The 12,825-nt window shown below is 50.3% G+C and overlaps 1 protein-coding gene and 1 non-coding gene across 5 annotated transcripts in view; both read left to right on the top strand.

The window, feature by feature from the left end:
• The window catches only part of PANK1 (pantothenate kinase 1), a 96,735-nt gene extending 89,909 nt beyond the window's left edge, over positions 1-6,826 (top strand). For all 4 annotated transcript variants that reach the window (XM_060178981.1, XM_060177893.1, XM_060177490.1 and 1 more), the window contains 2 exons: positions 5,459-5,543; positions 6,254-6,826. In XM_060178981.1, the coding sequence (XP_060034964.1) occupies positions 5,459-5,518 (60 nt within the window). In that variant the 3' untranslated portion in view covers positions 5,519-5,543; positions 6,254-6,826. The remainder of the gene's footprint in view (positions 1-5,458; positions 5,544-6,253) is intronic.
• Positions 6,827-10,041: 3,215 nt separating this feature from the next.
• Positions 10,042-10,114, top strand: TRNAN-GUU (transfer RNA asparagine (anticodon GUU)). Its single transcript has one exon. It is a non-coding gene; the product is annotated as a tRNA-Asn (tRNA).
• Positions 10,115-12,825: the final 2,711 nt, after the last annotated feature.

Below are 12,825 nucleotides of genomic sequence, written 5' to 3'. Positions count from 1 at the left end.
TCAGGCATGAAAGTCTTTTCCATAACCATTATGCTGTCATCCCAGATCCACAGCTTGTTTGCTGGGATAATTGTTAACAAATATTTCCTTACTTTTTTCATTTCACTTTAATATAAAATGTGTAAGTGCTTATTCACTGAGCTACAGTTTATGGTGGCGGGGGGATTGAACCTGGGACTTTTGGAACCTCAGGCATGAGAGTCTCTTTGCAGAACCACTGTGCTATCTCCGTTTTTACCGAGGATCAAGACCTGCACAGAGCTTTTAGGTCCTGTTGACTGGCGCTGGCTGCACACCAGGCCCTTCTGCAGTGACTCACAAATACGTGTTTTCTTTGACTCCGTTTGTTTCTCTAAAGTAGACCAAGACACCAAAGACACTTAGACGCCGTTTGGCTGTCAAGTGCTGGACGCCCCTTCCCTGTCCTGTGTGCTTCCACATGTGTGGGGAGCGGCAGTTTGTGTCACCTGTTTTCAGATGCAGTTGCCGTGACCATCGCATGAATCTGAGGTGTATAATGGAATGACAGTGACTTGACATATATGTGTGTCCTTGTTATTACCACAATAAGTTCAGTTAACATTCAGCACCTCACACTTTTACAAATAGTTTTTCTCCTTAAAGAGAACTTTCAAGATCTGCTTTCTTGGGAGCCAGGTGGTGGCGCAGCGGGTTAAGTGCACGTGGCACAAAGTGCAAGGACCAGCGTTAAGGATCCCGGTTCGAGCCCCCGGCTCCCCACCTGCAGGGGAGTCGCTTCACAGGTGGTGAAGCAGGTCTGCAGGTGTCTGTCTTTCTCTCCCCCCTCTATCTTCCCCTCCTCTCTCCATTTCTCTCTGTCCTATCCAACACAATGGCATCAATAACCACAAGAACAACAGAAGGGAATAAATAAATATTAAAAGAAATTAATATTAACTATATAATATATTATATATTAAATTATATAATTATATAAATTATAAATATATAAAAATATATATGAATATAAAATATATATTTATAAATTATAAATATATAAATTATATATTATATATTAAATATAATATAATATATAACATAATATTATTATTAATATTTATTTAATATTAAATAAATATTAAAAGAAAGACCTGCTCTCTCACCACCTACTGAATCTATGAAGATGTTGTTAGTTATCTTTTTCAAGAATGCAGCTGGATTCCCATAGAAGTGGGCATTCCCTTGGTACTCACGTTCAAACAAGATGGTCATTTTAGCAAAATGCTCAGACACACTTGAGGGTGAGAGGCAGCTGACTTTGGACAGGTAGCCTCAGCTGGCGAGAACAGAAACACCTGTCTCCTAAGGCAGTCTGGATGCCTGGAAGGAATGGAGAATGTAGGTCACATGGGAGACTCACAGGGATGGCAGAATATCTCCCTCAGGTTCGGGCCTGGCCCCACCACACTGAAGGACGCTTCGAGACTGCAATTTCTCTCTCTCTCTCTCTCTCTGCCTTCCTACCTCGAACACAGACACACAGCACAGAGGTTTCTAAGACGGAGTGAGAAACCCTGCTATCTTCTCTCCCAGTCCCCCACCCCTCCCTTTTGAAATCACTTCTATAGAGAGCAGGATGCACAGAGCGCCCTGGACGTACTGCCGCAGAGAGAGCGCAATCAAGACAGCATCAGGACTCGCCGTTGTGACCAGTCCTGGTGTGGCAGCTTGTTTCTCAACTATTTGAGAAGTTGAGTTCTTCAAGCCTGTGTTTAGTTTTATTAAACTACAAAGCAGTAGCTAAACAATTGAGAACCAAGGACAGAAACTAGTGACTAGAGTCCATTTTTATTTATCTGATGTGGGTGATGGCAGCGGCACAAGAAATCTACTTGCCAAGACCTGCACTCTACCTGCGGCAACGTCTCCTGGGCCCAGACGCTGCCTTTGTTTGTTTGTTTGCCAAGACCTGCACTCTACCTGCGGCAACATCTCCTGGGCCCAGACGCTGCCTTTGTTTGTTCAACAGTGCCAGGAAATGAACTCAACGTCTGGTATGATCACCACTGAGTGACCTCCCCAGGCCGATTTGCTTCCTGTTCTTTATTTCAGAGACAGGGAGAAACACAGAAGGGAGAGAGGCTGCTAGAGACACACTCAGGCTGCCCTACCACCCATGGCACTTTCATGGCATCTGCAGTGAGCTCGGGAATGGGCCCGTCTTCTGCAGATGGTGGTTGGCTGTGAGCTAGGGAATGGGCCCGTCTTCTGTAGAAGGTGTTGGCTGTGAGCTAGGGAATGGATCCTCTTCTGCAGATGGTGGTTGGCTGTGAACTAGGGAATGGGCCCGTCTTCTGTAGAAGGTGTTGGCTGTGAACTAGGGAATGGGCCCGTCTTCTGCAGATGGTGGTTGGCTGTGAGCTAGGGAATGGGCCCGTCTTCTGCAGATGGTGGTTGGCTGTGAGCTAGGGAATGGGCCCGTCTTCTGTAGAAGGTGTTGGCTGTGAACTAGGGAATGGGCCCGTCTTCTGCAGGTGGTGGTTGGCTGTGAGCTAGGGAATGGGCCCGTCTTCTGCAGATGGTGGTTGGCTGTGAGCTAGGGAATGGATCCTCTTCTGCAGAAGGTGGTTGGCTGTGAACTAGGGAATGGGCCCCTCTTCTGTAGAAGGTGGTTGGCTGTGAGCTAGGGAATGGACCCCTCTTTTGTAGAAGGTGGTTGGCTGTGAGCTAGGGAATGGATCCTCTTCTGTAGAAGGTGGTTGGCTGTGAGCTAGGGAATGGGCCCCTCTCTGTAGAAGGTGGTTGGCTGTGAGCTAGGGAATGGATCCTCTTCTGTAGAAGGTGGTTGGCTGTGAACTAGGGAATGGGCCTCTCTTCTGTAGAAGGTGGTTGGCTATGAGCTAGGGAATGGGCCTCTCTTCTGTAGAAGGTAGTTGGCTGTGAACTAGGGAATGGATCCTCTTCTGCAGAAGGTGGTTGGCTGTGAGCTAGGGAATGGGCCCCTCTTCTGCAGAAGGTGCTTCTTTGGGAACCACTCTTACCACTTTCTATAACCCTCTGCTTCTTGGCTGTGGTTCTGTGTTCTTAGGATATATCACAACTCAGTTTCTGTGGCAACGAGGGTGGGACATTTTCCAGCTCCTAAGAGGCATCTGGGGAACTTCTCCATGGTCGTTAGTTGAGTCAGGTCTAGCCCAGGCTCCTATGGAGAGTACACTTTATTTTAATTCTTCCTACGTGCACTTAACCTGGGACGTCACCGTCTGGCCCACCACATTTACTTTAATTCTTATGAGTGACTTAATCATGGTTAACAAGAGTACAGGATAATAAGGGGACAATTCCACACAGTTCCTACTACCAGAGTTCCCTGTCCCAGCCCCTCCATTGGAAGCTCCCCTGTTCTTTATTCCTCTGGGAGGATGGACTAAAGATCTTTATGGGGAACAGAAGGTGGGAGCTCTGGCTTCTGTCATTGCTTCTCTGCTGAACATGGGTATTGGCAGGTGGATCCACACCCCCAGCCTGTGTCTGTCTGTCCCTAGTGGGGCAGGGCTCTGGGAAGGTGGGGTTCCCAGAGATTTTAGGTTGGCATCATGGTAGCACCTGCAACTTGGTGCAAAGTGTTTAATACAGGAACTCAAAGGTAGGAGTAGAACAAATGAAACTAGGGTTTTCTTGTGGAAAGAAGCTAAAAGGTCATATTTAATTTAATTTATTTATTTTTAAATATTTGTTTATTATTCCGTTTAGTTGCCCTTGTTGTTTTATTGTTGTAGTTATCATTAATGTCGTCATTGTTGGATAGGACAGAAAGAAATGGAGAGAGGAGGGGAAGACAGAGGGAGGAGAGAAAGACAGACACCTGCAGACCTGCTTCACCGCCTGTGAAGCGACTCCCCTGCAGGTGGGGAGCCGGGGGCTCGAACCGGGATCCTTACGCCAGTCCTTGCGCTTTGCGCCACGTGCGCTTAACCCGCTGCGCTGCCGCCCGACCCTCTACTAAGAAAATGAGACATTTTCTGGTGTCTTCTCAGGGTCTTTCTGCTTGCTGAGCTTGTTAAGTCCAAGTGGAATGGCAGCAGGCGAATGCTCACGCTTACTGGAAGGCGTGTGTTCCCTGACGCTGGCACATGTGCCCTGCCCGGGCCCTGGCCTGTGCCAGGTTCTGCGGCTTTGTTCAGTGCAGCACCCGGCACGGAGCTGGGAGCCCGCGGGTTAGGGCAGCTCTCCCCCGAGTCCTGGAGCCGGACTGAAGGGCTGACGTCCTAGGCCTGGCGTCGCTGGACAGTCGTGAGACGTGAGAGTGAGACGCCAAGTGGCGCTGGCGTGGCTGCTGCGGAGACTCCCTCGCCCTTGAGGCAGCCTGAGAGAGCCGCTCTCCCTGAGCTCCTCCTCTGGCTCCAGCACCCTCAGGGTGCCGTCGAGCCTGGTCGCTAGACAGGGCGCTGGGAGGGGCGGTCGCAGTCACTGTCAGGACCGGGCATCCCCAGCAGAGCGAGGACTCAGCACAGGCGAGCTGCCGGCGGGCCGGGGCCCTCTGTGACACACGGGCAGAATGGAGCCCAGATCCCAGACTCGCCGAGACCCCCGGGGAAGAAGCCTCGGCCCTTTCCTGGGAGCTGTCAGGCTGAGGAGCTCGGGCGGGTGTGCGGGGAGCCCTGCCCGTGACCCTCGCCATCTGAAGAGAAGACAGTGGCAGGCATGCCGCACGCAGAGGCTGAAGGGAGATCCCAGTGGGAACGGGACGCCCAGGGGCCCTCACAGAGCACACGCGGTGCGCCAGGCGTGTTCCCAAGCTTTTTTCGTGAGTTAGTTTATTTAGCACACCAGTCAATACGTGATCCATAACCACTGTCTTGATTTTCTCGTGTTTCATGGTTTTAGATGTATGGCACTGTGGAGTGGTGCTCACGGGATTCTTTTTGTGAGATAGAGGCGGAAAGGGAGAAAGACAGCGTGGGAAAGAGGCCATCGCCCTGAAGCTTCCTTGATTGCCCCGGGGGCCTGAGCTCTGCCCTGGGTCACCCACAGCCCTGGCATGGCAGCACACTGCCCCGTGAGCCGTGGTGCCTGTCCATGCCTGGGATGGCTAAGAATAGGAGGTATGGGTGCCGTGCGGTGGCGCGGCGGGTTAAGCGTCCACGGCGCAAAGACCGGCGTCAGGATCCCGGTTCGAGCCCCCGGCTCCCCACCTGCAGGGGAGTCGCTTCACAGGCGGTGAAGCAGGTCTGCAGGTGTCTGTCTTTCTCTCCCCCTCTCTGTCTTCCCCTCCTCTCTCCATTTCTCTCTGTCCTATCCAACAACGATGACAGCAATGAAAACAATAATAATAACAGCAATAATACCAACAGTGACAATAACCAAGGGCAACAACAGGGAAGAAAGCGGCCTCCCGAGCAGTGGGTTGTAATGTAGGCACCAGCCCCAGTGATAACCCTGGAGGCAAAAAGAAAGAGCCATTTGGCTGTTTCACAGAACTTCCTTGTTTCCGCAGGGTTATTTTGGAGCTGTCGGGGCACTGCTGGAGCTGTTCAAAATGAACGAAGACCAGTAGAGAGGAGCCGGCACCACAGCCTCCTGTGAGGACCGGGGGGCCCTGATGGAGACGGCGGAGGCCGGGGCCACTGCGGCACTGCCGGGCTTGTAAATCCTTTGGGATCTTTCTCGTGACCGTCTGCGCTTGGGTTCTGCGCTTGTGATTCAAAATGGGGAAAACCAGGGCTTTTTCTCTAGATTGTATTTTTAAAAAGAAACTGCTCGTGCAGCTTGGCCAAAGCTTGCCAGTTCCACGCACTAACTTTGTGAAGCTGGGTGACGTTTAAGAAGGACCTGAAATTCAAGTGCTGTTTGTTTAGCTTTCTTCTGGGGTTACTGATCAATGTGGCATTTTAAGTTCATTTAGTAATGACTCTAGGAGATTTGATCTTTACTTATATTTTTCATGACGTTTCATGATTTGCTGTTGGTTTCAAATGAAACTACAAACCTGGCATGTTTTACTGTGAACGCTATTTCCTTGTTTGCCTCTTCCCATCCCCCTTGTTTGAATGTCTTCTGGAGAAAGAGAACCTTTCTCCCTGTTTCTGTCCTTAAATAATAACCCTGTCCTCCATTTATTTCTTTAACACAATCATTGAGATTAATCAAGGTGCTCACTATCTCAATACATCATTCAGTATAAGATTTAAACTTCTCAAAAGTGCCCTTGAAGACAAAACTGAAAGTTTCAGTGAATTTCATGAGTCTGGTAGAAGTTGAAAATTCGATGTAATTTTATCTTACCCCATAGGGTGAGACTGCATCTTGCCGGACCTAATATTTGGCCACATTAAGTCAGGAAGTTTTGTGATAAAGGCATCTTCACCCGCACAACATGTCTGACTGGGAGCACAGCCTCCTGCAGGGCGTTGGGACAGTCTGGAGACTGGCTGCTCAGGCGGGTGCAGGCGTGACCCTGTCTGCCTGTGCAGGTGTGTCTAGGGCTGCAAGAAGAGCACATCTTGACGGCCTCTTCTCATCTGAAGTATTTTAGACTGAAGACTGAATTTCAATCCCAGTTTCTAAAATTAACAGCAATTAGGATACAGACTCCTCGTTCTTTTCTTTTTGTGACGTATCATTGGAACTGATGGTGACTTTCAAATGTGAGCCTTGTGAACGAGAGACGCATCGGGTGTCATGTCAGAGCTACTGAGCAGTCAGCAGGGGTTTCTGCAGGGCAGTGTTGTTACCCCGTGAGAAACCTCGCCTTCTCGGCCTTCCCAGCACCATTTTTTAGTTTCCTCGTCTTCGGGTCTTGAAGAAGTGGATGTTAATTGAATATTCACTTGTCTGATTGAAATAAAGACTTTTTCTGTTGTGATGTTGCTAGTCGTGTCTCTCTTCATGTTTATCTGGCTGACTTTTGTACCACAAACGAACGTGTGCTCATAGTTTCCGACTCCCCATCTCATGGGAGGCTCCCGTGTACGTATGGTAAGACCCAAATCGCTGTGACTTGTAGACCTTTGCAGGTTAAAAAACAGCTTTTTTTTTGTACAGCAGCTTCTTTCTGTCAGAATACCACTACTCCATTGTCTTTAGGCAACTCCAAAGGAGTTTGTGAACTTCTTCAACACAGATAAATTTGATCCACTCCTGCCTGGCTTTCAGAAATTCAAGCTGTGGGCCTGGGTGTCAGCTTACCCGGAAGAGCGCATACTTCACTGTGTGTGAAGACCCAGGGCCCCACCTCAGGGAGGCAGCTTCACGAGTTGCCAACACAGTGCTACGAGTTTCTCTCTGTCTCTCTCTCTCTGCCTCTTACCTTCGATTAAAAAAAAGTGACCAGGAGGTCGGGCGGTGGGTGGCGCAGTGGGTTAAGCGCAGGTGGCGCAGAGCGCAAGGACTGGCGTAAGGATCCCGATTCGAGCCCCCGGCTCCCCACCTGCAGGGGAGTCGCTTCACAGGCGGTGAAGCAGGTCTGCAGGTGTCTGTCTTTCTCTCCCCCTCTCTGTCTTCCCCTCCTCTCGCCATTTCTCTCTGTCCTATCCAACAACGAACAACATCAACAATGGCAATAATAATAACCACAACGAGGCTACAACAGCAAGGGCAACAAAAAGGGGGAAAAATGGCCTCCAGGAGCGGTGGATTCATGGTGCAGGCACCGAGCCCAGCAATAACCCTGGAGGAAAAAAAAAAGTGACCAGTGGAAACAGAGCTGTGCGTTTGCCAAGATCCAGCAGTGACCCGGTGGGAAGAGGAGCCAGAAGGGGCTGTGCACTGGGACACCCTGCACACGCCACCACGAGCCAGGACCCGGGTTCAAGCCCCAGCTCTGAAGCAGGCCTGCAGCTGTCGCTCTTTCTCTCCCCTCTCTAGCTCCTCCTCGTCTCTCAATTTCTGTCTGTCCAGTAGAAGGGGTGGCGGGGTGAAGGGAAAGACGGTTACCCTGAGCAGTGGATGTGTAGTACACTAAGTCCCAGCAGTAACCCTGGTGGCGATGAAAGAAAGAAGGAAAGAAATTCAAGCAGCAGCTAGATGTTCTTCAAGAAACGAAGTGTAGGGCGGGCTGTGGTGGACAGCATAATGGTTCTGCAGACTCTGCCTGAGGCTCTGGGGTCCTGGGTTCTAGCCCCAGCCCCACCATAAGCCAGAACTGAGCAGGGCTCTGGCGAACGAGGAGGAAGAGAAGAGAATAACTTCACAGACTCCTTATATTAGTGCCGTGCCTGGTCTGGTTCTGTCATGAGGGAACAACAGGCCTCGCTGACTAATGTCAACAGTCAAAACATAATGAATAAGTAAAACAGTGGCTATTTTTAACTAATGTGTTGAGTCTGATTTCTTGCCCTCTGGAGTGTGGGGAGCTTGTCTTAGCCCAGGGCCACAGCCTCACGCTCACACTTGAGAACAGCTCGCTTGGCAGAAAGGGCCCAGTTGAGCGTGTGACCTCCCTCCGGAGGTCTCTCCATAGGCTTCACCGCAAAGCTACCTGTGTCGTTGGCCGTGGGCTTCGGCCTTGGCGACAGGGATGTTCACGTCTCAAGACGCTCAGACACGGAATGTGAGGCACAGAGCTGCTGTGTGGATTCAGAGCTTCCCGGGACTGTCGTGGCAGGCGTTTGTACTTGATGTCACCCAGTTCTATGAGGGCAATGAAGGAAGTTACTTTGAGGGCCGGGAGACAGCATGGTGGTTCTGCAGAAGACTCTCCTGCTGAGGCTCTGAGGCCACAGGTTCAAGCCCCTCAGCACCACCATCAGCCAGAGCTGAGCAGGGCTCTGATCTTTCTGTGTCTTCCTCTCTGTCTTTCTTTCTCTCACTCACTAAAATAAAACAAGAGAGGAGTTAGTTTGTGCTTGGAAAGAGCGAAAGGTCTAAGAGGAACGGGGCCCACCCCTGCCGTCCTGCAGAGATCAGAGCCTCAGACTGCATGTAGTGAAGTGTCACAGGCATCATCCATCCACATCTTTCGCACTGAGCAGAACCGTCGTCCTCACAGAACTTACGTTCTACGGGGCAGGCAGTTGCCTTCCTCAGTGCACAGCCAGAAGTATTCAGACGGTAAGGGGAGGCAGGGGAGGGCGGGGGTAGCTGATAGAACAGCAAGTAGGAAGAACGTTATTGGGTTGGAATGTTGAGAGACAACGGCTTGTATGTAGCAGGTGACATTTGTGAGGAGGGCCTTGGGGGTCTGGGTACATGGCCAGAAGACCCAAGTCAGGGAGTGATCCGTGGATCCCACCACAGAAGATGAGACACTGGACTCATGTGTCCACAGCCATACTGCAAACCATTCACTCCCCAGAGAGTGGAAGGGAAAACAAGGTGAGGAGGACTCTTTCTGACAACGGCGTGAAGGGAGCTGGGGGCAGCAGGTCAAGCCTGTGGGGCCCCAGTGAGGGCAGAGGCTTCACTTGTAGTGATTTTTCATGATAGAGACAGAAATAGGCAAGAGAAGGGGAGAGACAGAGACACCTGCAGCCAGCTCCACCGCTCATGACGCTTCTCCCCTGCAGGTGGGGACTGGGGGTTCGCACCCAGGTTCACATGCATGGTAACTTCTGGGCTTCCTGGTTGCGCCACCATCCTAGCCTAGTGGGCTGCATTTGGGAATGATGGGACTATTCTGGAAGAGGTGCTGGAAGGACTCTGAGGGGTTTTCAGTGTGTGGAGGCCCCACGTTCTGCGGGAAGAGGGCTCCGGGCAGGGAGCAGCAGCAGGGAAGGAAGAGAACCAATATCAGGGCCCATCGTCCTCAGGTGGAGCGTAGAGTGTGTTGTCCAGCCTCCCTTCAGAGGATGGAACATTCTCTACCGTTGTTGATCCATGTTGAGGGCAAGGGCCTGTGGGAGCCCACAAAGGGGTCTGTTGTGTTGTTCCTGATAGAGATGACCGGTAACAATGGAGAGAGGGATTTATTCACAAGTAGTGAAGCAGGTCTGCAGATGTCTCTGTCTTCCCCTCTCTCAATTTCTTTCTTTTCAGCTCAATAAAATGGAAAAAAATGGCCACCAGAAGCAGTCTATTCATAGTGCTGGCACCGAACCCCAGCGATAACCCTGGAGGCAAAAAAAGGGTGAAGGCAAGAGCACCTGGCTAGCTCAGTCGGTAGAGCATGAGACTGTTAATCTCAGGGTCGTGGGTTCGTGCCCCACGTTGGGCACCAGATGTCAGGTCTTTGGTGGGGTGATCTTCAGGGGAAAGGTAACGGACTGGTTCTTTCTCGAGTAAAGACACCGGGGAGCCCTTCAGCGCGCTCAGAACTCGTTTATTAGCAAGGTGGACATGAGTTAAATAGAAAATCAAACAAAGGGAATTATTATTGAAATATGTCAGAAATTACAGGTTTCTTAAAGATCAGCTTGCCCTTATGGTAGGGGGCTGGTATGACAGGAATTGATGAGATACAAGACAGTTATTCTCCATGACGCAAGCAACTTAAATTAATTATCCAAAGGTATTTGAGAGAAGCATAGGGGTTAAACCCGTAGGGTGAGACAGAGAGAAGATGGATTTCAAAAGGCCATATAGTTTGGCATTTCTCTTGTCTGGGGTCTGAGGTGTGTGATGAAGTGTGTGATAAGGTGTGTTCTTCTGTGATCAGAGGGTGACTTTGAATAAGTGAATCTGCGGCCATGTGGCCTGCAGTTAATGGAGGGAAGTACTGGGGTTTCTGTGGGCCTGAGAGTCAAGAAGGAAAGAACCAAGTCTGAGATTCCCCCCTTATGTTCACCTCGGTTGAGAGAGACTCACCAAGAGGGTATCTTCTCAGACCTTCATCCAAGGATGGGGGTGGTTCTCCCTAAGCTCTATCAGGCTTACACATGGTCCCAACACCAGAAGCAGTCTATTCATAGTGCTGGCACCGAACCCCAGCAATAACCCTGGAGGCAAAAAAAGGGTGAAGGCAAGAGCACTGGGCAGGCCCAGCAGAGAATGTACCAGATACAACAGACCTCCCTCAGAGGCTCAGCAGAGGAAGTGATGCCCCCGTGCAGGCGTCCGAGTCTGATCCTGCCCGCAGGGACCATCACGGGCTTGCACTGACGCTGCTTTATGTCTCCTACACACTGATACCCCGTGCAGGTGTCCCTGAGTCTGATCCTGCCCGCAGGGACCATCACAGGCTTGCACTGACGGTGCTTTATGTCTCTTACACACTGATACCCCGTGCAGATGTCCCTGAGTCTGATCCTGCCCGCAGGGACCATCACAGGCTTGCACTGACGCTGCTTTATGTCTCCTACACACACAACAAAGGGATTTATTTGAGGTCTAGGCCCATCCTGTCTGTTTGGGAATCTCAGGACTCCTTGAATAGGGCCCCAGCTGATGGGGTGGCCTGATAGTGACTAAAGAGTCATCGTTAAACGGAGATGGGCTTTCAAGTACATTGACCCCGAAGTGAAAGAAGTATGGTGAATGTGTGGAGGAAGGAGGCCAGGTAGTGACAAGAAAGGAGACGCGAGGGGCTTCCTCAGTCAGGTAGGTCAGAGACAAAGGCCTCACACATGGCAACCGTGCGCTCCGCCATTTGGCCCCTAAAGTTGATTTCCAACAGTAAGTTTAATTAATTAATTTTGTCCTTTTGTTGCCTGTTTTTTTATTGTTGTAGTTGTTGTTACTGATATCGTCATTGTTGGATAGGACAGAGAGAAATGGAGAGAGGAGGGGAAGACAGAGTGGGAGAGAAAGATAGACACCTGCAGACCTGCTTCACCGCCTGTGAAGCTTCCACCATGCAGGTGGGGGAAGGGGGCTTGAACTCCAGTCCCTCCTCATGACAATGTGTATGTTCAACCAGGTAGGCCACCAACTGGCCCTGTTCAAGTTTTTCCCCATTTTTTAAATCTGTGATGAATAGTGGGCTATAATATTTTAAGACTATAATGTATGGTTCTACACCACACTCATCACCAAAACTGTGTCCCCGCCTTCCTGCCACCTCCCAGAAATGAACACCATAGCTCTCATAAGTCTTTGAGGGTGAGGGAGACAGCACAATGGCTCTGCAAAGAGACTGTCATGCCTGAGGCTCCATAGTCCCAGGTTCAGTCCCTCACACCACCATAAGCCAGAGCTGAGCAGTGCTATGGAACAGTTTGCTTGCCTCTCTCTCTCTCTCTCTCTCTCTGTATGTGTACAAGTTCATGTGTATCAGAATAAGGTTTTGTTTTTTCATTTGGTGCTTTAGGAGAATTTTTTAAAGTTTTCATTAGAACTAGTATAGCCACAGGCCCTTTGGAATGTAACTAAAATATGCCTACTAGCTATCTACAAAATGGAGGACCCCCCAACTCTTCATCTGTGCTATTCTAGACTTTAGGTCCATGATTGATCAACAATTTGTTTGACTTTGTATGTAAAGTCTCTTGTCAGCCACCAGGTTCCAGATGCCAGCATGATGCCGACCAGACTTCCCTGGACAGACAACCCCACCAATGTGTCCTGGAGCTCCGCTTCCCCAGAGCCCTGCCCCACTAGGGAGAGAGAGAGGCAGACTGGGAGTATGGATCCACCTGCCAACACCCACGTTCAGCCGGGAATCAGTTACAGAAGCCAGAGCTTCCACCTCCTGCATCCCACAGTGACCCTGGGTCCATCCTCCCAGAGGGATAAAGAATAGGAAAGCTATCAGGGGAGGGGATGGGAGACGGAATTCTGGTGGTGGGAATTGTGTGGAGCTGTCCCCCTCTTATCCTATGGTTTTGCCAGTGTTTCCTTTTCATAAATAAAATGTTTCATTAGATTATAGGTGACTAGGGAGGATTAGGCCTTTTCTTTCTTTCTTTTTTTTTTTTTGTCTCCCGGGTGATTGCTGGGCTCAGCGCCTGCATCATGAATCCACGGCTCCTGGAGGCCTTTTTTTTTTCT

This window comes from Erinaceus europaeus, chromosome 1 (genome assembly GCF_950295315.1).
Source record: "Erinaceus europaeus chromosome 1, mEriEur2.1, whole genome shotgun sequence".
Taxonomy (NCBI): domain Eukaryota; kingdom Metazoa; phylum Chordata; class Mammalia; order Eulipotyphla; family Erinaceidae; genus Erinaceus; species Erinaceus europaeus.
Note: the sequence above shows the minus strand (reverse complement) of the source record. Positions and strands in the feature narration are given on the sequence as shown.